Source organism: Gopherus flavomarginatus, chromosome 4 (genome assembly GCF_025201925.1).
Source record: "Gopherus flavomarginatus isolate rGopFla2 chromosome 4, rGopFla2.mat.asm, whole genome shotgun sequence".
Classification (NCBI taxonomy): Eukaryota; Metazoa; Chordata; order Testudines; family Testudinidae; genus Gopherus; species Gopherus flavomarginatus.
In genome coordinates, this window is record NC_066620.1 from 195,879,617 (window position 1) to 195,903,044 (window position 23,428).

The window sequence follows — 23,428 nt, forward strand, 5'->3', positions numbered from 1 at the left end:
GGGATAAAGCTAAGGCCCTTTTCACGCTACTACTTTTAAATGCAATTTTGTGACCAATTACAATTAGGACAGTTCAGTTTCTGTTCGCATAGCAGTATTTCTGCCATCACAACCATGTTTACACTCACTGCCCAATGGTATTTGTATAAGTGCATTCTGGGAAAATCTAGGAAGCTCTCATGTCTCCAGCACAGGACAGGAAGCCAAAGGAAACAGCTTCTGTGATGCTGGCAGACTAGGTAACAGCTCACGCCCAGGCTCCTAGGCACTGACGAACGCGTAACTGGAAACCAGTCTGGCTCACCTGTCTATTAGCCTTGTTAAAATGGATGTTAAGTTAATAAGAATGTGTTTATTGTTTAAACTTGATAAAATGCTCGTAGGATGTTGCATGTACTGATCTCACGTATAACTTCTGTAGCTCATGGTAGAAAGTTATATTGAGTGTTTGCATTGTAAAGCGCTGTAACTGTGCAACTCACCAAACAAGAAAGAAGCACTAATTAGTGTAAAGTGCTGGTCCTGCACACAAGAAGACCCACTGAAACCAAATGAGCCATTGAAAGACATCAAAGGACAAAGCCTTTGTTGACTGCCACACTTCCCTCACCCAACATCCCTGAAGAGCAGACTGGCACTGACACCTGTTCTATCAGCTTGAATGCTGTGGGATAGGAATAAAAATGCCTGACCAGAAGGAAACAGAAGTAGAATTTGGAGAGGGCAAAATTTCTAAGCATAAGAAAGGGATCCCCAAGCTGCTTAGCTTGGATTAGCTCGGATTAGCTCTAAAGGACATACAGAGCTTCCATATGACAGCAGTTTCTGTTACCTTTTGAAATCTAAAAGTGCAACTCATTTGTGTTGTAAATTTACCTGCTTTAACCTTGTAAATATTTCTTTTTCTTAGTTAATAAATCTTTAGTTAGTTTATTATAGAATTGGCTACAAGCGTTGTCTTTGGTGTGTGATCTGAGGTACAAGTGACTGGTCCTTTGGGATTTGGAGTAATCTGAATATTGTTGTGATTTTTGGTGTAAGGGACCATCTATACAATAAAGTCAAGCCTCCCTAGGTATCAAGATAGATCAGAATACCCAAGGAGACTGCGATTCTATGTGAAGGCTGTTCTAGTGCTTGGTTGATTAAATTTACACACAACCAGTTTGGGGGTTGTGCCCTGTTGTGAGACGCTCTAGACAGCTTGACAGACATAAAAACAGCATCATCAGCATGTGATCTAATACTCTCTGGGATGCTCTAGCACAGACAGTTGGTAAGAAGGAGAACCAACCAAAGTGGTTTTACATAAATATGGTTGGAGAGCCCTGTCTGAGCCGTTAAAAAAAAAACAAAACAACAAAGTACAGAACTGATTACTGGGTTCCAGCCAAGGTTTTTGATAAGGGTAAACTACTCTTAGCTGCAATGATTATAGACAGAGTTTTAACCATGCGATGGGATCCAGCCAGGGTCTCCCACAGTCAGCCACCTGGCTAACAAAATTGCAGAGAAAGCCTAATATTGTGGGATCTGCAATTTCTGCAATAATCACAAATTAAGTAGGGCCTTAGTGATGGGCAGATACAAACTATGTTTTCAATCAACTATCCTGGTGACAGGTTACAAACTTTAGGTCAGGTCTTCACTACAGACTTATATAATTACATTACTCAAGGATGTGAAGAATCCACACTCCTGAGCAACACAGCCAGAGCCATCCCTAGGATACGGCAAATCAGGGCAGCTGCCCCGGACCCCATGCTTTGGGGGACCCCGCAGCAGCTGCCTTGAATCGCCATACCCTAGGGATGGCTCTGTGTGCATGTTGTGCAGGGGGCGCAAGGCTGGCCCAGGGGGGTAGGGAGGATAACTTTGCAGTTATATGCTGCATCTACAGAGGAAAAATTCAGATCCATAATCTTCCACCAGTGCTGCTTCACCAGTGGTAGCAGTAGTGGAAATGGTAGGGCAGACAAGGCTAGGGTGACTATCAATGAAAGCTGGTCCCGTCAGGTAAAGTTTAACTAAATAACAATAAACACACCTGAGCACTGTCTCAACCGTAACTTCCACCCTTGCTACAACTAGTGGTGCTTTACTGATGGTGAAATTTTTCAGTGTAAATCAGGTCAAATCTGCTAAGGATGGGTTACATTTTTATAATAAAAGCATGGGTTTTTCAGAAACTGATGGATAAGTTCTTTCCCTCCCCCACCCCTGCCTCCAAAAAAGGAAGTTTCCTGCTCCCCTGCTAGCCCTGACGGAAGCGCTAATCACAAACACTAGCAAATTCTCATCTAAGTAGTCATGAAAAATTTAACAAACTCATTTAAAAACAGATTTATCAAAGTGTCTTAAAGTGCAGTAATGATTGGAAAAAGAGTGCCTGCGGAAATGACACTGATATAGTGTGTATTTATTTCCCATTAATACCTTCCATATTATATTTGGGCAGCTTAGAAATTAAAACATTTTGGACTGTCAGAACTTCAAGCTTAATCTGGCATTCTTTTCACTCTGCACAAAATCAGATAATCAAAATTTAGTTATTTTATTGATGACACATAACACAGAACAGAAAATAGCTTGCTCTACTAGCTGTGCATTAATGACTGTAATAAAAGGTATATTTGGTGAGAAGCCTGTATGGTGAATACACACACAAAGGGAGTGGATACATGCAATAACAAGTTACCATTTCTACAGGAATATTTTCTGATAATAACCATGTTTTAAGATTTTCCAGTAAATCAAGTGCTACATTACTACCTACCTTGTAATCTGGCCGAATGTTGGCAAAATATATAAAAGAATCAACAGCTAACCCAATCTTCAGTCCACCTCCCTCCCAGGATAATGCTGACATCTGCTTGCCAGGAACTTTCAGTGTACGCAAATGCTAAAAAAGAGAATATTAAAAATATACATAGAGTTACCAGCACTAACACATCATTAGAGACAAATGCTTAGACATCCGAGGCTAAATCCCACTCTCACTTACACCAGCAATACTCCATAGTTACAGTGATCACAGAATTTGGCTCTTGTACTCTTAAATAGATCATAAAAAGAAATAAATTTAATTTGTATTACCATAAAGTATTATTTTGCCTTCACTGCACTGTTTTTTTGTCAGAAAGAGAAACCCACAAAATTTGCAATATATTACTCATGCATAACTCAAACTTACAAAACTAAATATTAAAGCACAAATGAAAGCATACATGTATCTTCTTTCAGTCCACAAGTATATGCTATTTGAGCCACTTTTTAAATAAATAACGTCCCATTAATAATTCAGTACTGACATTTGACATTTCTCAAGAATTTGTTTTATCCTGACATTACAATCCTATTTATCACAGCAGCTAATTGAGATGTTACTTCCAAGCACAATTGCTAGGACAAAAAGATGACAAATTTAGTAATTTGTCTTGATTTTTATAATATCCCCATCACAGGTATACGTACAATCAATTTTGTATAAAAATTCTAACACACACACACAATTATACTGACATTAATAATAAATCCTTTCCAACCTTGTTAACTCTTTCCCTTCCTCACCCCTATCCCATCTATAAAAACCAGACGGAGGAAAAAGAAAGTTAAATGTCCAGTTATGTCTTTTAATTATTACACAGAAATAAATCATAATTTATAACAGATGGTAAATTAATTCCCATTTTACAACACTGTTTGAAGTTATAACCAGTAAACCTTTTGATATTCACAAAATGCCACGTTTGATATCCACATGATTCTACAGATTGACTATGGACCCAATCCTGCAGACACGTATGCAGGTAAAAAAAATTTACACACAATTAGTTCTATTCTCTATATAAAGTTACTCATGTTTGTACATCTACTCCTGTTTGTAAGTTTTTGAATAATCAAGGCTCTAATATGCTTTCATTTTATGTTATGGTTTCTGTTGAACAGATTGCCAAAACATCTGAACCTGATTTTCATGCCTCAGCCTGGCCTACTTTTCGAGGGCATAATTTTGTGCCTAAATTAACTGAAGGTGCAAATTTTACTATGTATATGACTGAAGTGTCCGACGGAGGGTGTAATACAAGTACTTAACTATGTAAGTCCAAAATATATTGCGGACATAAATTACACTCACAAAAAGAGAAGACATTTCCTGAAATGTCTGTGAGTTTTTGAATTAGTCCAACACAATTGAATTAAAAAATGTCTGTGAGTATTTGAATTAGTCCAACACAATTTTCCAGACACCTCAAAATTAGAATGTTTACTTATGAATATTTATGCATTAATCTAGAATGCTGGATTCAGTCATGAGACTTCAGTAATGAGACTAGCAGGCTTAGACGTCAGTTAAATTGTCCCAAAGATTTGGGAACTAAATATTCTAAGGTGTGGAACAACCCTCCTCCAGAAATCAGGATGACATTGGATCTTATCAATTTCAGAACAAAATATAAGACACATCTCTCCTTGTTATAAACTTATCAAAACTATCTTCAGAACTGGTTTGGCATTTCTTCCCTATAAGAACTAGAAATTTCCTCATATGCAAATTATCTCTACTTTACATAATTTTGTTGATGCTCAAATATCACAATGGCTAATATCTCTGTGTCTAACCTAATGTGAGAGCAGCATCACCAACAAAAAATACTAAAAAACCCATCATTTAGAAGGAGGAGACTGGGTGGGTGGCCTGGCCTTAAGCTCTAGCTAAGCAAAGGCCTTTACTGGGAGAGGGCGGAACGACAAGATCAGGTATAAAGACTTTTGGGCCAGATTTCTAAAAGTATCAGTTAAGCATCTAAATACCTTTAAAAATCTGTTTCTTTGACAAAAACTATGCCCGCAACAGATATATGAGGGTTAAATACAATTTATTACTGCTTCCAGAAGCTTCTGGGTCAATGGACTTCACAAATGTCAGGTACTACTTACTGAGTTTTACTGAATTTGGCTCATAAAAATATAGTTTGAGCACAGTATACTAATACTGTGCAGTAATAAATACACACAATGAACTTCTTGACTCATGATGATCAACACTGTTTGGTAAGTACACTACCCATGCAATTAGTGGACAAATTCCCTACAAAAATAGTATTTAGAAGACCTCAATATACTCTTAATATATTCAAACTACAGTGCACTTCTGAAACACTGATTATAGTTTGGGCAATCACCATACAAACAAAATGTATACCAAGGTTGGTTGTTGGGGCTTTTTAAACAGTGTGCATTTTACATCTGAAGTAGGATGTTAAATATATTAAATATTTTACCTCACCAAATGGAGTGTAGAACTGCACAAGATTTACATCTTTATCTTGAGTAGTTGCTTTTTGGAAGCCTGCCACAGCCAACACACTTCCACAGTGGTTCCACTGGATACTCACTACATTCATACCAGTGTCAATCAAAACAGGGTCTAGTTTTTAGAAATAAAAAAGAAAAAAAGTGTAAAAAGTGTAAATACTAATTTTGGACAAGAATGGCTCAGTGTTCAGTATCCCACACCTGAGCAAAAAGGCCATCAGTTCAAGTTTTAGGTACAGCTAAGTTTAAGTTATTCTAGCTGTTATAAATAAAGGGTCACACACTGTTACTTCTGTAGGCCAAGTGCATTGCATACACCAACATACTCCTTGCATTTGTCTATCCCTCCCCCCAAGCTCCCTGTGTGCCACCTTCCAATTCTCCTCTATTTCAGGGACTCCCTAGCACACCTATCCTCATGCCAGGAGCTCTGTGTGCTACTCCATTATCCCATCCACCACATGCCAGGGGGTCCTGTGTGCTCCCCCATTGAAGTCCCCCTGGCATATGGCAGAAGGCATATGTTCCTCCATCCCTCCACATGCCAGTTGTGCTGTGTCCCCCCACATTCTCCTCACTGCATATCATTGTCTCCATTTCCCTCCCACGGCAAGGGCACTGTGTGCCCGTTTGCTCTCCCAATAATCCATTCCTTATCACGGCCAGAGGTCTGTGTGCCCCCCATAGCAAGGTCTCCTATTCTCCCACTATGCCAGGAGTTCTGTGAGAGCCTCTCATTCCCCCCCCCACTTCTTTTCTTTCTGTCTGGGGCCGTCAACTGATTCTTTGATCTATAGAAAATCACAGAGGTGGTTGAAGCTGCTGGGTCAGCCAAGCAGATGTCAGGGTCTCCATGTGTTCTCCATTTGCCCCTTATGATTTTCACCAAAAATCAGTAGGGTTCTGACTATTGATGCCTTGAACATTTCCTGGAATTTTGGAATTGATAAGATGAAGCATTCAAAAGTTATGGCATTACAGACAAACAGAGACATTTCTTCAAGTTCAGAATAAGACCTCACTTTGCTCGGCTAAAAAGAAAATTGTACTTACTTTGGTCACTCTCATGTCTCATTATCTGGCATCTTCCATTGTCAAAACAGATAGCAAGGCAAGGGCAATCTTGCTCAGTATAGCCCTCTGTACCAGGGTACCAATGTATTCCAGCAATACTGAATGCTCCAGTTACGTTCACCAAACAATTCAGTTTCATTTTCATCTAGAGATGGAATTGTTTAATCATTTAACAGATCTATCACATATTTGACTAAGCTAGCCATAAATGCAACGTATATTTATACCAAAATCTTACAAATTATTAGAGCTGGGTGGGAAACGGTTTTCTCACCCCAGAAAAATTTTCAGGATTTCAAAAAGATTTTCCCATTCTGATTCAGGACAAAAACTCAAAACTCTGAAAAAAAGAATTGGTTCAGGTCAACTGATACTGATTTTGTTTTGATAATTTCAAAACTTTAATTTAGATTGCAATCTTTTAAAAATTATTAATTTTAACTATAAATTAACTTAAACTTCAAACAAAGTCATTTTGAACCAAATAAAGAAAATTTTCATTTTGAAATGTCAATAAGGGACACTCTGACAATTTCAAACACATTTTTCCCCCTAAATTTACTTCTAAACTGGAAATTTGTCAAAACTCACCCTGACCTTCTCCTGATGAAAGCTATAGTTTAGATGAATCAGCATTTTTCAACAGAAAATTCTCCAATCAGCTCTACAAAAGGCCCCTCCCCGTTTGTTTAAAGTTTGCAGATGTTACGTCTTATAAAATAGAAATGTACTTACAAAGTAATTCAAGAGAGAACTGGAAAAAGCTAAGATTTTTATATATTTGTAATACACTATTACAGTATGTTTTCAAGAGTCACCAGGGCTCACCCTTCCCCCATACTCTCAACAACATGAACTTTGGGTAATAAACAGTAAATGTACAAGAAAGAGACTCAAAACATCTGGAATTGTTTAATGCCTTTTCTACACTAGCAAAAAGCTACAGTGATTTTGAAAATGGTTTAGAGCATACTCCACATTATTGCTCCATGAACAAAATGGGAGGCCTTGTTTGAGTAACAGACACTAAACAATGCTAACCAGAACCATGTTTGACAGCTGGATTTGAACACAGTTCTCCAAAATTGTTATCACAGAGTTTTAAAATTGCATAGTGAGGACACAAAGAATGTTACCCACTTTTAAACACTCACAAATGGTAATAGGGCTAGAGATTGAGAAGGGGTAGTAGATGTTTACCAATCCCTTCTTTCAAGGCTACTGCTTTTTCATCTATTTGCATCTGACCTCTTGTAGTTATATTCCTTTTATTTCATTTTTCTTTTTAAAAAGTTGATAATTTTTTTTTCTACAGAACAATTATTTTAAGTCTTCTTGGACTTTTTTTTTTAAAATGGCCTCTTCTCTTAATTGATACACCCACTTAATTATGGCAATAGGCTGTCCATCAGGATGGACAATTAGAGGATTTTTCTGTACTGGGTTGTTGCCTAAAATATAATGGTACACATTTCAAGCGAACCAAAAAATGAAGTCTGTGTTTTTGTAAAGTTGGCGCTTTGCTACTGTTAAGAATTTTCAAACAGTTATTCCTGAACTCCACATAACTGGAAGATCAAACTAAACAATGGCAAGTAAAATATACACATAGACAGAAACATAAAGCAATAGTTCCTTCAAGGATTTGTTGATGAGATATAATTCTTTTAAGAGCTCTAATTTAATATACTAAAATTCTGTCTCACTGCTAGACAGCATGGTAGAAAAATGAAGCCCTGTTTGATGCCTAAGATATGTTAACATTAGTACCAATGATGCATTAGCTTCATTTCATTTACCTAGCATGTACATAAATGTTTTCAAATTTCTCTTTTAAATAGTGGATTGCAAGGCAAAGAATGTTTTAATTGATGTTATGTTAATTTAGCTGCTTAAATGATGGTGTATTTAAACTTTATCAGAATATTTACATTAGAAAACTTGATAATGTAAAAACCTGCATAAAATCAGAATATAAAGTCTTCACGTAAGACTTTGTGTAATTCTGAAGATTCAAAACCATCAAAGTAATAAAAGATTATAGCTACTACTTGTAAAGTATGTCCGTTTTAACTTGTGATCTACAGTTTTATATTCAAAATTAAATAGTTGACATATACTATACAGCAGATAACTCTGAACTTACAATAAAATTCCCTTGGTTGTCATAAATATGAATTTCTCCGTTTGCCATTCCAAAGAGTAGAATTTTGCTATCTGAGGACCATGCTACACGGCACAGTTGTGAACCTTTCAAATCTTTCCCCCAAATACGATTACCTGTAACAGAAAATTATGAAACTTAAGAAACATACTAGAGAATTGAAAAGATGATGCAAGTTACTCAGATGCAAAAAACTACATAAACAGATAAAGAAATTCAAAGTTACAGTTTCCACAGTAATGAACTCAGTGATGACTATATTGAGGCTGAAAGTTTTGTAGTCTGTTACTGTGGGAAACATAACCTTGTATTTCTCAAGTTTTGCAAAAGTAAAATCTCAGACATAATGTTGCACCAAAAAGAGTTTGGCTGTATTTTTTTTTTAAATAAAGAAAAATAAACAGTGAGAAATATGCATGTCATGCCTTTAATTTCAATTACATGGGATTATTCAGTCGCAAAACCTACTTTTTGTTTATTTCAGTATATGAATAGCCAGATACGATACATGCATAGGGAAAACTATTCACAGTACAGGTTTCAATTAGTAAGGAAAACAAAGAGTTTGGCACATGCTATTTTCACATTTTATCAATTCTTTACTTCTCAACCAATTTTTCCAGACCTTAGCAAAACATTCATTTCTCAATTACCATAACTGTGCAAAATTTGATCTTTTCAAATTAAACCATTCAGGTTATCTAGGCACAAAAAAAAATGATGTGTAAAAAGTATGGAAAAAACATCATTTTTCCATATTCAGATAACGTAAGCTGAATGGAATGTTATCAGACCTCAAAAAGAAAAAAGTCACCACTGGCTTGAGAACAAGAAACAGACATTTTTTCATCAAGGATAATCTTTTTCTAGGAAAAAGTTACAAGTGCCTGAAAATAAGTTCTTAGAATAAATATGTTTTCAGAACCACAGCTATATCATCACTCTTGCCTTACATGGAAAACCAGACATTCACTCCAATTGGAGGATCTTAATTTGGCTTATGCAAGTTTTCTAAACAGAATTAACGAGTGAAAGCTACCCAAATTACCAGAACACCACATTAGTTAACAAAACAGATAATCCAGCCTGTCATAAACCCACTATGACAGCCTCCATAACCTACGTCTTAAATTTTCAAACAATCATCTTAGTGCTTTCTTCTATGCTGCCCCTTAGGCTTGGGAGGAGCACTACACAGACATCTGCAAAACTAATGCATTATCCTTCTTCAAATCTCTCCTTTAAAGCCTCCTTTGCTCTGATGACTACAAAAAACTTGGCAACAGTTAGGCAGCTGATGTGCTGAGACCACTGCCTATCATGGTGACCAATACAGTCTCATCTATCTATAACCATCTGTTGTCTCTTGTCTTACATTTAGCTTGTAAGCTGATTGGGGCAGACTCCATATTTTTTGATCTGTGGTTGTACACCATGTAGCACATTGGGGTCCTGGTACACAATTAGGATTCATACGTGCTATGGTAATACAAATAATAAATAATGATAGTAACAACTTTACCATCCACTGAACCAACAATCACAGCCCCATCTTCATACACAATACAAATCTTCTGTCCATCAGCATTCCAGCTCATACTTCGAACAACAGATTTATTTCTATTGTTGATCATCTCCTCATACCAAGCACCTATTATCAGAGAAAAGATTTCAGTTGTACCTTTCACTTTTCAATCCTTTAAGTGAACTGTGTTTATTAGAAATAACCCAAGATATACTCAGATGTGGCAAATCATTAAATGTCACATTACAAAAAAAATGCAAATAGCATGATAATAACATTCACAAATGATAGTAACTTTGAGAAGTGTTACAAATACAAGAAAGAAGAACGAATGAATACAAAGGAATATAGAGAGTTATAAATACTATCAGGAAATAAAATTAGATTTTGTTTATCTGAAATACAGATATTCAGCAAAAGGGAGAAACTTGTGAAACAGTAATGAAGAACAAGACCTGAGGTGAGACTTGACAGAAAATTAGGTATGACTTTGCTATGTGATATGGCAACAGAAAAAGGCCAATGTAGCACTGGGCTGCACACACAGAGGTGATGTAAAACAGAAAAGAGAGGCTATGGTTCCCTTTCTGTAAAATATTTGCAAGGCAGCTCTTGGAAACTACATTGGCACGTATAAGCCACCAATCACTGCAGTGTCCACTGCGTTGAGGTGCAAGCAGCTCAGTTCCAAAAAGATATTGACACACAGAATGAAGGTCAGAAAACAGGTGTTGGAGGGCTTGACTTGTTAAGATGTACAGGTTGGCCAAATGACAACAGGAAGTGTAAAGGCATCATTACAAAACAACAAATATTAGAAAGTGCAGACACCAAGGACAGACAATTAATAAGGTCAGTCCAAAGAAGTAAAGCGATCAAGTTAAGAAAAGAGAAAATGTAGGAGGTCTTTCTAAAATAACTGTGAATAACTAAAAGTTTACCTATTAGATTATGGAAAAGTTTTCCAAGGGAAGTAGTGAAAACTCTACTCCTTAAGACATTTAATAGACAATACATGAACAACATATTACAGGAAACAACCTTCTTTGACAGGGTAATGAACTAAATGACCTAATGAGTATTTTCCGGCATTGATATACATGATTCTGCTACACTAGTAAAATTAATTCTAGGCAAAGTAAACCACCTGATTTGACGCATCCAAGATGGAGAACTGAAGTGACTTTCTACTTCTCTAGTAATTTGACAAAGGACTCTGTTCTTTAACAAAGATATTTTCTCTCTTTCTCTCCCAATATATATGTGTTCATTGGTTTGCTTTGATACGGCTGATTGTGATAATTGGTGGACTCCTACAACTGATATATTTTTAAATTGTGCTGATGCATGTTTTTAACAGCTCAAATATTAAACACAGAAGATGAATACTATAAATTATACACTACTTAGTTATGACAATGCAATAAATTTATGGAATAATTCTAGATTCTATAGAAAAAAAAATACTCTATAGCCTCTTGTTTTAGGCAAAGTCTCTAAGGCCTAAAACCTCCACTAGTGTGTATCTTTTCTGCATTTATTGTTATAGCACAAAGAATTATTCATTATTAATATCTAAGACTAAAGCTAAACCATTCTATTGTATATTCTTTGTATGGCTGAACAGGTTTTCTACAAATATGAAAATGTCTGGCTATTGAGAAAAGTGAATAATAAGATTTCAATTCTTTGCTGTTGAACAAAAGTATATCCTTGAAAACTGAGATCTCTTCTTAAGGCAGTTCTGGAAAGATGACTTCATTCTTTATACGTGATTACACTATGGAAAATGTGTACAATTAAGCCAGGCTATTAAATGCTTGTAAACTAAGAACTTGAAACATACTTTACACCTACTTTGAGCTTTGTAACCTACAATTAAAGTCTACAGAGACACATTATTCAATCTCAAAATCATCCACTATGGTACATTACCCAATCTCAGGCTTGTCCCAGACAATACCTTTATACAACATCCACACAATGATGAGCCCATTTTGATCACTGGTTGTTAGCTTTTGATACTGTTCATTCCAGGTCACCACTTGCACAGAACCTGGAAAATTATATAAAATTTACTTTTTAATACTAATCAGGAAATGGTCTAAGATGATAAAAATAATTACATTCTTTTTAAATTTTCATCCACACATTTATGGAATCTCCTGGCTCTGCTGATTTTGAGTCTGCTTTTTCAGCTACTCTTTTTTGTGACTGGCAATTAACGCTCTTCTTTCCACAGACCTCTACTGCATTGCCCCCACCACTTCATCTATTTTACTTCCTTCAGTTACAGTCTCTCCAAATGCAACCTTAGATATTAATTCTATGAGAATACAGCCCAAATCAGTATCCTTTCCTGGTTTCTGTCCTCTTCTCTGTTTCTGTCTGCCTTACCCTCGTCATATTTATTTTAAAATGAACTCTCAAACTGTTTAACAGATTTCTCTCACATTACTTAGGCCTGGACAGTGGTGCCAGAACAAATTTTTATAGTGGGGCTGCTGAACCAAATTGTAATTCCTGGGTCATAATAGCTTTCTTCAGGTTAACAGATCTAATAATTGGCATTCTACTAGGGGGAGATTTTCAAAGGTATAAGTGGCAGCTAAGGGCCTAATTGCCATTTGTGCCTTTGAAAATCTCCCTCCTTATTACAAACAATATCCTGTACACCACTACTCCATTGAGAGACAAATCTCACAATTGCTCCTCCTCTCAGAAATGTAGCTGCTTGATTGACTTCAAATACCAAATATCCAACAGGCCTCACTTCTAAATATTCACAATGAGCAAAAGATTGTTTTCCAATGTTATCTTAATAACCTAAAACAGCCTCTTTTTCTCTTAAGCGTACCTAGTAGACCCCATGACTCTCTTCAAATGCCACCTTTCATGGCCCATGACCCTTTCTAATGGAACAGTTCGAAGTGTACTCTCTTATGCTTCCGATTTTCTTATGCTCATTCACTTGGCACTGAAATTTTGCCATTCTACCCTTCTTCACTCCTGCCCTACAACAACTACAAACCCTATTTGTATGATGTACACATATGTAACTGAAAATTGCCATGGCAGGTGATAGGAGCCCATTTAAATATTTATTTCCTTGCATTAACTAGTAATAGTAGATGGTCAAGCCATTACATGACTGATATTTACACTGGTAATCTCTATTCCTGTCATATAATAGGAAATGGCATAACAATAAAATGTTATCAGTTTTATAACAGACTATTAACAGCTTGTATTTTTACTCCAACCTTTAGATTTTTAAGTATTAAACAGAAGATGACAGAGTAGCATAATGTAACTCTTACCACTGTGACCTTCAAGGGTCTGATTCATTGACAGATTGCTAGGAGCTGCAAGTCCCTTTAATTTAGCTTCATCTAAACAAAAATAAAATAAAACAAAACAATAAAAACTGTTTGTAATAAATGAAACACGTCAAGCAGTACATTTGGAATCAGAGCTTGCAATCCTAACTCATGTGGTCAATCCCACTGACTTCAATAAAACTACTCTCAGAAGAAAGTAAGTATTGCAAGATGTGGACCATTCTCTATCTACATCTCACTGTTTGTTAGCTGCATCTACTCTCGTCCCAACTGCTCCCCAAACTCAGACTCTCATCAAGATCCAGAGGCTTGAAGAGAAACCAAAGCCAACTCCCTTTGTTTATTTTCCATTTGAAAAAGCACAAGAACTTGAAAAATCCTTATTATTTCCTTTTCCTAAAATTTACTTATCTTAACTTATAAAATGCACTTAGCCTGCTTTCTAGGCTACACTGTATAACAGAAGAATGATTAACAATAACATAAATTGCATACATGACTTACAAATATAATGCATAACCTTTACTCCTCAAGCTGCAGTTCATATTTAAATAGCAACATTCTGGCCAGTAGTCAATATTCATTCAGTCTAAAAAGAGTGAGCTACTTGGACTGAGTTCATATCTGAGAGAAATCTACCGAACAGTTTGATAATTCATTTCAAAATAAATGTACTAGTCAGATTATTATGTATTTGTTAAGCACCAACCATGTGCTCAGAACTGCACTGGTACATAACATAAATATGCATAGGGTAGGACTTTTAAAAGTACCTAAGTGGATTAGGAGCAAAATCTCATTGACAAGGATTGGGACTTGGCACTTAACAAATAAGTAAAAAAATTGACTAACATATTTATTTTAAAATGAACTCTCAAACTGTTTAACAGATTTCTCTCACATTACTTAGGCCTGGACAGTGGTGCCGGAATAAATTTTTATAGTGGGGCTGCTGAACCAAATTGTAAATGCTGTATATAATAGAAACTACCTCAAGAAAGCTCATGGCAATCTGGGGAGGTCCCGGATGACTGGAAAAAGGCTAATGTAGTGCCCATCTTTAAAAAAGGGAAAGAAGAGGATCCGGAGATCTACAAGCCAGTCAGCCTCACCTCAGTCCCTGGAAAAATCATGGAACAGGTCCTCAAGGAATCAATTCTGAAGCAGTTCGAGGAGAGGAAAGTGATCAGGAACAGTCTGCATGGATTCACCAAGGGCAAATCATGCCTGACTAACCTAATTGCCTTCTATAACGAGATAATTGGCTTGTGGATGAGCGGAAAGCAGTGGACATGTTATTCCTTGACTTTAGCAAAGCTTTGGTTGATCTCTCAGTGTTCTTGCCAGCAAGTTAAAGAAGTATTGGCTGGATGAATGGACTACAAGGTGGATAGAAAGCTGGCTAGATCATCAGGATCAATGGGTAGTGATCAATGGCTCCATGTCTAGTTGATAGCTAGTATCAAGCGGAGTGCCCCAAGGGTCAGTGCTTGGTCAGTTTTGTTCAATATCTTCTTTAACGATCTGGAGGATGGTGTGGATTGCACCCTCAATGCAAGTTTGCAGATGACATTAAACTTGGAGGAGTGGTAGATACGCTGGAGGGTAGGGATAGGATACAGAGGGACCTAGACAAATTAGAGGACTGAGCCAAAAGAAGCCTGATGAGGTTCAACAAGGACAAGTGCAGAGTCCTGCACTTAGGACGGAAGAATCCCATGCACTGTTACAGACTAGGGACCGAATGGCTAGGAAGCAGTTCTGCAGAAAAGAACCTAAGGGTTACAGTGGACAAGAAGCTGGATATGAGTCAACAGTGTGCCCTTGTTGCCAAGAAGGCTAATGGCATTTTGGGCTGTATAATTAGGAGCATTGCCAGCAGATCAAGGGACATGATCATTCCCCTCTATTCGGCACTGGTGAGGCCTCATCTGGAGTACTGTGTCCAGTTTTGGGCCCCACACTACAAGAAGGATGTGGAAAAATTGGAAAGAATCCAGCAGAGGGCAACAAAAATGATTAGAGGCTGGAGCACATGACTTACGAGGAGAGGCTGAAGGAACTGGGATTGTTTAGTCTGCAAGAAGAGAAGAATGAGGGGGGATTTGATAGCTGTTTTCAACTATCTGAAAGGGGGTTCCAAAGAGGATGGATCTAGACTGTTCTCAGTTGTACCAGATGACAGAATGAGGAGTAATGGTCTCAAGTTGCAGTCGGGGAGGCTTAGGTTGGATACTAGGAAAAACGTTTTCACTAGGAGGGTGGTGATGCACTGGAATGGGTTACCTAGGGAGGTGATGGAATCTCCTTCCCTATAGGTTTTTAAAGTCAGGCTTGACAAAGCCCCAGCTGGGATGATTTAGTTGCGGATTGGTCCTGCTTTGAGCAGGGGGTTGGATTAGATGACCTCCTGAGGTCCCTTCCAACCCTCATATTCTATGAAGTCAGAGGGTGTGGTACCACCACCGTCACCCTTAGTTCCAGCATCGATGGGCGTGGATCCACAAAGGGGCTTAGACATTGCATGGCTGAGCATCCCAATGCCTAACTTTAAGGGACCTAGAAAAATCATTGGAACAACAATGGGATCCACAAAGCCTGAGTTAGGTGCCTAGAATCCCTATAAAATGAATGGATAGAGACAGGTGTCTTAGAATACAATCCAAAAATGCCGGCACACTGGGGAGGGAGGGGCACCTAAATTAGTCAATCATCATCATGATGATGTTCCCATTATGTCTCTGGCGTTTAGGGCAGCAACGAAGCTCATCCACTCTTGTCTGTTTTTGGCAAGTCTTTCAATGGTGCCTCAGCTGTGCCCCAGATTTTTCAGCTTGGCCTCCCCAGCTCTTTGCCATATTGTTTTCTGATGGCCTCATTTTCGCTTGCCTTCAGGTGTCCATCTTACTGCTCCTCTGGTAAGGGAATCAGTTTCCATCCGAAGCACGTGGCCAATCCATCTCCAAGGCCTCCTGGAAATGATAGTGCTCATATGTTCTTGGCTGCACTGTGTCAATAGATCTTGGTTTGACACTGTTCTGGGCCAAAAGATATGGAGGATTTTTCTGAGGCAGGCTGTACGGAATGAAGACAGTTTGGAAATGTCATACTTTCTCATTCCCCAGCATTCTACCCTATGATGTAATGTTGAAAGTACGCAGCTGTGATAAATCTTGAGTTTGTTTTTGGTGTTGTATTTTGATGATTTCCAGGCTGTATTTAAGCTCCTGAAGGCGTTCCTGGCTTTACTGATTTTGTTCCAGATGTCTTAGCTTGTTCCACAGTCCTGGCTGATGGCGCTGCCCAAGTATGTGAATGTTTCTATATTGGTGAGAACATAATCCTCCATCTGTACTGGTGATGGTGAGACAACATTAAAGGTCATGATATATGTCTTATTGCTGCTGATTTTCAGTCCAATTTGCTGGCTGAATGCATTGAGTCGAGTTGTTTTTTCTTGTACATGGTGTTGGGTATGTGATAGAAGAGCAAGATCATCTGCAAAGTCCAGGTCTTCAAGAGATGAGAAGGGTGTCCATTTAATGCCTCTTGGCATGTCTTCTGTTATACGCTGCATTACCCAGTTGATGGCAATGTTGAAGAGGATTGTAGATGTAACATACTTCTGTTTTGACTTCAAAACTGAGCTCACTGTGATCAACACTGCATGTAAAGTTGAAATAAAAGCTTTTGATGATGTTGATTATTTGGAGAGGGATTCCATATGCTTGCAGAATGCACCATAGGCTGGTCCTGTGAATGCTATCAAAAGCCTTCTCAAAATCTATGAAGTTTATGTAGAGTTGCTGTTGCCATTCTAAGCAATGTTCTATGATGTTTCATAGCCTTTCCGAAAAATGGCTTGCTCTTTTCTGAGAACACTATCAACTGCCTCTGATATACGCTGAACTATGATCTTTCACAATACTTTGCTTGGCACAGATAAAAGTGTGATATCACACCAGTTATTACAATCACTGAGAGTTCCTTTCTTTGATATCTTCACTATAACCCCATTGGTCCACTCATCTGTCACTTTTTCCCTTTCCCAAACTGATGTAAATAGAGGGGCCAGGTTAGATGCGACTAATTCAGGAATAACATTGAATAATTCTGTATTAAAATTATCCTTGCCAGGAGCTTTTCCATTTTTTTAAGGATTTGATGGCTTGAATGATCTCTTCCTTAGTTGGGGTGTCTCTGTTGATATCGAGATCTTCTTCTGCCTCCTGGATGTTTGCTGCTTCTTTAGGTGGCTCCCTGTCCAGCAATTCTTTGAAATGCTCTGTCCGGCGCATTTCTTGTTCTTTTTCTGTTGTTAGTAGGTGGCCTTGTTTGTCCCTGCCGAGAGTGTTTGTTGGTGTCTGCTGTTTACCACTGATAAGCCACGTCATTTTGTAACCGGTTCCCTGTTCACCACGAGCAGTTGCATCCTCTGCTTGTGTTGCCAGATTATCAATATAATGCTGTTTCTTCTCTCTCACAAGGCGTTTAACCTCCCGGTGTGCCTTGCTATACTGCTCATGGTATCTGTCCTTTAGCTTCTGGGACTTTGTGTATAAAACTTTTTCTTCAGGGCTTCTCTGGTGTCTATTGTGTTCCATATGCTGGGTGTAATCCAATCCTTTCTTCTCTTGTCTGTAGCCTAGACAGGTTTCACTGCTCTGTTTATAAATTGCTGTTACTTTGTCCCACTTCTTGTTGATTTCCTCATCTGCATTCCCCTCCTCTTCATCAAGGTCTGCAAGTGCCTGAAACCTGTTCTTTAACTGCAGAATAAAGGCTTTATGTATTTCAGGGGAGTTCAGCTTGTCAATGTCATGACATCTATATCCCTTGTTTGGTGGACCCACACTTAGCTTGATGGAGGCTATCACAAGGTGGTGGTCGCTGGGAACATCTGCATCTCTTCTTACTTTCATATCAGTCAGTGAGCGTCACCATTTGTCATTGATCATCATATGGTCAATCTGGTTCTTATCTCTGCCATTTGGAGAACACGATATCAGCTTGTGAATTTCACAATGTTGAAACAGGGTTCCGCCAATGACTAGGTCATTCATATTGCAGAAATCAACAAGCTCTCTCCGTTTTCATTCATGGTGCCACACTCACGTCTTCCCATTGCTCCGTTGTTGTTTGTGTTGTCCTTACCGACCTTGACATTCAGGTCTGCCATGATGATAGTTAGGTCGTGGCGTGGTACTCTCTCTAACTCCTCCTGCAATGTAAGGTAGAATTTTCCTTTACTTCTTCATCACTGCCAGTTGTCACAGCACAGCACTGAATCAGGGTGATATTATTGTGTTTCCCTTTCAGTGTGGTTCTCATAAGTCTGCTGCTAATGGACTTCCATTCAAGCAAGGAATGCCCCACTCCCTTCAAAAGGATGTTGTTCATCATCCCGTACAGAATACAGCAAAATTTTGCCTGAGGCTGTTAATCTTCCTGATCCCATCCATCTGATCTCGCTGACACCCAGGATGTGTAAGCTGTAGCGTCTCATCTCTGCTGTGATCTGAGCTAGCTTCCCTGTTTTGTACATTGTTCGTATGTTCCAAAAAACAAGTTTGGTTTTCGTCTTGGTGTTGAGCACTTCAGCCTTCATGCAAGTGACTTCCTTTTGGCTTTCACCACTGGCGGTCATACAGGTCATTGACTCCTGAAAACCATCACACAGAGTAATGGTCGATCTCTCCGTTGCTGTTTCCATAACATATTTTGTTTTTTACAGGACAGGGTTGTTGGCCCTGTGCCTAAACCCCAACCTGCAGAACCAGGGTGTCTGTTTTGTCAGGCCCCTCCCCCATGGACCAATCCTGCATAGTTGAACCTACCAGGAGCAGAAAGCCCCCGCAGACACAGACTCTGGGGATTGTTGGAGCGCGCAACTGTCCCGCCACAACAAGGTACTGACACCAGAGGACAGAAGCTAGTCAATGGGAGATGCCAATGAGAGGGGTGAGTTCCAAGCCCCATCCCTCTTTTGGATGTTGGTGCCTCAATCAGAGCTGAAGGGGGCTCCTATCTCCTCTTGTGATTCATGACTGGGAAACCCTCTCCTAGAATCAGATAGTTTAGGCACCTAAGTCACTTCTTGCAAGACAGAGGTAAGCAGGCATTAAAATCCACACAAAACAGCTGGTGGCAGGGGCGAGAGGAGAGCCTCCTTTACAACTGTTAGCCCTAACCACTGGACTATATAGAGTGACTGTCATCCTCTCTGCCCTAATTAATAGTTAATTATTCAATTATTTAATTAAAATGGAACAACTTCAACTGGAGAGAGACCCACAACAGAATATCCCATAGTCCAGTGGCTAGGGCACTCATCTGAGAGGTGAGAGATCCTTGTTCAAATCTCTTCTCATCAGAGGGGTGAATTGAACTGGGGATTTCCTATATCTTGGGGAAATAGGGTAACCACTGGGCTAAAGTTTATAAGGGAAGGACACCTTCTCCCTACTGACTGCTTTGCACAGGTAGGGAGCCTCTGAGTATACTTATGGGATCAGGCCCAACAGACACTCCTCCATCTATCTTCCCCCAGTTAAGGGATCATACTGCGGTCTAGGTGCGACATAGGGTGCAGACACCAAGAATGAGGGTGCAGTGCCCATGCTCAGAGGCTGAAACTTGGGGCTTGTCTTCACTACCAGGGTAAGTCAACCTAAGTTACGCTACTCCAGCTACATCAATAACGTAGCTGGAGTCGACATAGCTTAGGTCAACTTATCCCAGTGTCTTCACTGCACTGCATCAACAGAAGGCGCTCTCCGGTCGACTTCCCTTACTCTTCTCATCATTGATTTAGCAGGTCTTCACTAGATTCACTAAATCGACCCCTGCTGCATCAATTGCAGCAGCGCTGATCTCCCTGTAGTGAAGACCAGTCCTTAGGTGCCTAGGGAACTGTTTCAGGAGATATTTACGTGCGAAGTGAGGTTATCCCTATAAGGTTAAGTGGTAGCAGAGTGGAGGTTTGGTGGATCACAGTGATGCCTAAAAATGGGACTTAGGCACCTAATTATCTTTATGGATCTGGGGCTTAAGTATTTTTAAAAATTCCACCCACAGTCTCTGTTCCAAGGAATTTAGATCTAGATGACAGATACTGATCAGACAGAAATACACCGAGATAGATTGCAGTTTTTAAAAGTATGATTTTAAGCGACAATGACATTAATAGGACTGTGAAAACAGCATCCTTTTATTCTATAAATCTGGTGTGTGTGTGTGTGTGTGTGTGTGTGTGTGTGTGTGGTCAGAGTGCTAAGGGAAACCCACACTTAGGGCTGTCAATTAATCGCAGTTAACTCACACTATTAACTCAAAAAAATTAATCACGATTAATTGTAGTTTTAATTGAACTGTTAAACAATAATAGAAAACCAATTGAAATGTATTAAATATTTGTGGATGTTTTCCTATATTTTCAATTATGTTGATTTCTACTACAAACATAGAATACAAAGTGTACAGTGCTCACTTTATATTTTTTTTGCACTATAAAAATGATAAACAAAGGAAATAGTATTTCTCAGTTCACCTCGTACAAGTACTGTAGCGCAATCTCTTCATCATGAAACTGCAACTTGCAAATATAGATTTTTTCTTGTTACATAACTACACTCAAAAACAAGACAATGTAAAAATTTAGAGCCAACAAGTCCACTCAGTTCTACTTTTTTTTCAGCTACTTGCTAAGACAAACAAGTTTGCTTACATTTACGGGAGATACTGCTGCCCACTTCTTATTTACAGTCTCACCTTAAAGTTAGAACAGGCGTTGACATGGCACTTTTTTAGCTGTTGTTGCAAGGTATTTATGTGCCAGATATGCTAAACATTCATATGTCCTTTCATGCTTCGAACACCATTCCAGAGGATATGCTTCCATGCTGATGATGCTCATTTAAAAAAATAACACATTAATTACATTTGTGACTGAACTCCTTGGCAGAGAATTGTATGTCTCGTGCTCTGTGTTTTACCCACATTCTGCCATATATTTCATGTTATAGCAGACTCGGATGATGATCCAGCACATGTTGTTCGTTTTAAGAATACTTTCACTACAGATTTGATAAAATGCAAAGAAGGTACCAATGTGAAATTTCTAAAGATAGCTACAGCACTCAACCCAAGGTTAAAGAATCTGAAATGCCTTCTAAAAATCTGAGAGCAACAAGGTGTGGAGCATGTTTTCAGAAGTCTTAAAAGAGCAACACTCCAATGTGAAAACATGAACCACCAAAAAAGAAAATCAACCTTCTGCTGGTGGCATCTAACTCAGATGATGAAAATTACTCCGGGGGGAATTCTGCGCTATTGTGCACGTGCATAATTGATGACCCATGCATATTTTAAAATTTTTGCACAGAAAAAAGCTTTTGCTGAAACGTTGCTGCAGTTCCACATTTTTCCCACCAGACTGCGCTGTGGCGCAAGAACAGCAGCAGTTCCCAGACAGCCAGAGGAGAGAAAGAGCCTACCTTTGCAGCACCTGTCAGGTCCGGTCAGGACACAGGGGCTATGGGGAGACAGACAGCTTGGGGTGCTGGGGGGGGATCAGACAGGAGATCATAAGGGCTAGTGGGGGAGGACTGACTGGAGCAGCAGCTGAATGGGAGTGGATGCACAGGATCACGGGGGGAAAGAGGTGCAGGGCCACACAGTGATGGGGGAGGCGTGCAGCGCTACGTAGGGACAAGGGAGTGGCCAGGTGGGGCACAGACAAACGTGGAGACAGGGAGAGGAGATACAGGGACACAGAGACTAGGGTGTGGTTGTTGGGGGCACTGAGACACATGGAGATGGGAGAGGAGGTATAGAGCTGCATGGGGACAGGAGGAGGGGTGCAGGGCCACATGGGGATGAGGGGAGTGGGTGTCTGAATGGGGGTGGGGGGGAAATATGGACAGGGGGTGCAAGGACACAAGGGGGTGCTAGAACACACGGTGATATGGGCAGACGTGCCTGACTAAATGGGAGAGGCTAGGGGTCAGCCACGGTCTGCATAGGGGAAGCTCCCTAACAATCCCTCCCTGTCCCCTCTCCAAAAATCTGTTTCATACTTTTCGCACCCATACCCAAAAACCTTCCAAGTTCACACCTAGGCTCCTTCTCAGCAATCTACTTCCCTCTCCCTGAGCTCCTCCTGCTTCTGAGAGGTGCGGGAAATACAGTTCTGTATTGTAGTTTAAATGAATTATTACTCAAGAGTTCTGTATTAATATGCCTAGTAAGGAATCTATTGTCAAAAAATATTTCCTGATTCTTTTTTGTTGTCTGTATTCTTATAGACATACTTGCTGACAGGTATTTTGAAACTGAAACGGGTGTGATTATATTGTGTTATTTTGACACATAAAATATGCAGAATATTGTGCACAGAACTTTTAATTTTTTGGCACAGTAATCCCCCAGGAGTAGAACATCTGTCGTTCTGCACTGCTTTAGATTGTTATTTAGCAGAATCTATCATCAGCATGGACACATATCCTCTGGAATGGTGGTTGAAGCATGAAGGGACATATGAATCTTTAGCACATCTGGCATGTAAATATCTTGCAACGTAGGCCACAACAGTGCCATGTGAACTTTCAGGTGACATTGTAAACAAGAAGCAAGCAACATTATCTTCTGCAAATGTAAACAAACTTGTTCGTATGAGCAATTGGCTGAACAAGAAGTAGGACTGAGTGAATTTATAAGCTCTAAAGTTTTATATTGTTTTATTTTTGAGTGCAGGCATTATTATTTTTTACATAATTCTACATTTATAAGTTCAACTGTCATGATAAAGAGATTGTACTACAGTACTTGTATTAGATGAACTGAAATACTATTTCTTTTGTTTCTTTTTTACAGTGCAAATATTTGTAATAATAAATATAAAGTGAGCACTGTACACTTTAAAAACATAAGAACGGACACGGGGTCAGACCAAAGGTCCATCTAATCCAGTATCCTGCCTTCCGACAGTGACCAATGTCAGGTGCC

The 23,428-nt window shown here is 39.1% G+C and overlaps 2 protein-coding genes across 3 annotated transcripts in view; one reads left to right on the plus strand and one right to left on the minus strand.

Annotated features, from left to right (window-relative positions):
- LOC127049709 (uncharacterized) overlaps positions 1 to 23,428 on the plus strand; it is a 1,018,748-nt gene that overhangs the window by 531,409 nt on the left and 463,911 nt on the right. The gene's annotated exons all lie outside the window — the stretch shown is intronic.
- Positions 1 to 23,428, minus strand: part of WDR35 (WD repeat domain 35) — a 73,909-nt gene that overhangs the window by 48,797 nt on the left and 1,684 nt on the right. For both annotated transcript variants that reach the window (XM_050950668.1, XM_050950667.1), the window contains exons 3-9: positions 13,403 to 13,474; positions 12,046 to 12,138; positions 10,080 to 10,208; positions 8,540 to 8,673; positions 6,373 to 6,538; positions 5,286 to 5,431; positions 2,777 to 2,902 (exon numbers count right to left, since the gene is read on the minus strand). In XM_050950668.1, the coding sequence (XP_050806625.1) occupies positions 2,777 to 2,902; positions 5,286 to 5,431; positions 6,373 to 6,538; positions 8,540 to 8,673; positions 10,080 to 10,208; positions 12,046 to 12,138; positions 13,403 to 13,474 (866 nt within the window). The remainder of the gene's footprint in view (positions 1 to 2,776; positions 2,903 to 5,285; positions 5,432 to 6,372; positions 6,539 to 8,539; positions 8,674 to 10,079; positions 10,209 to 12,045; positions 12,139 to 13,402; positions 13,475 to 23,428) is intronic.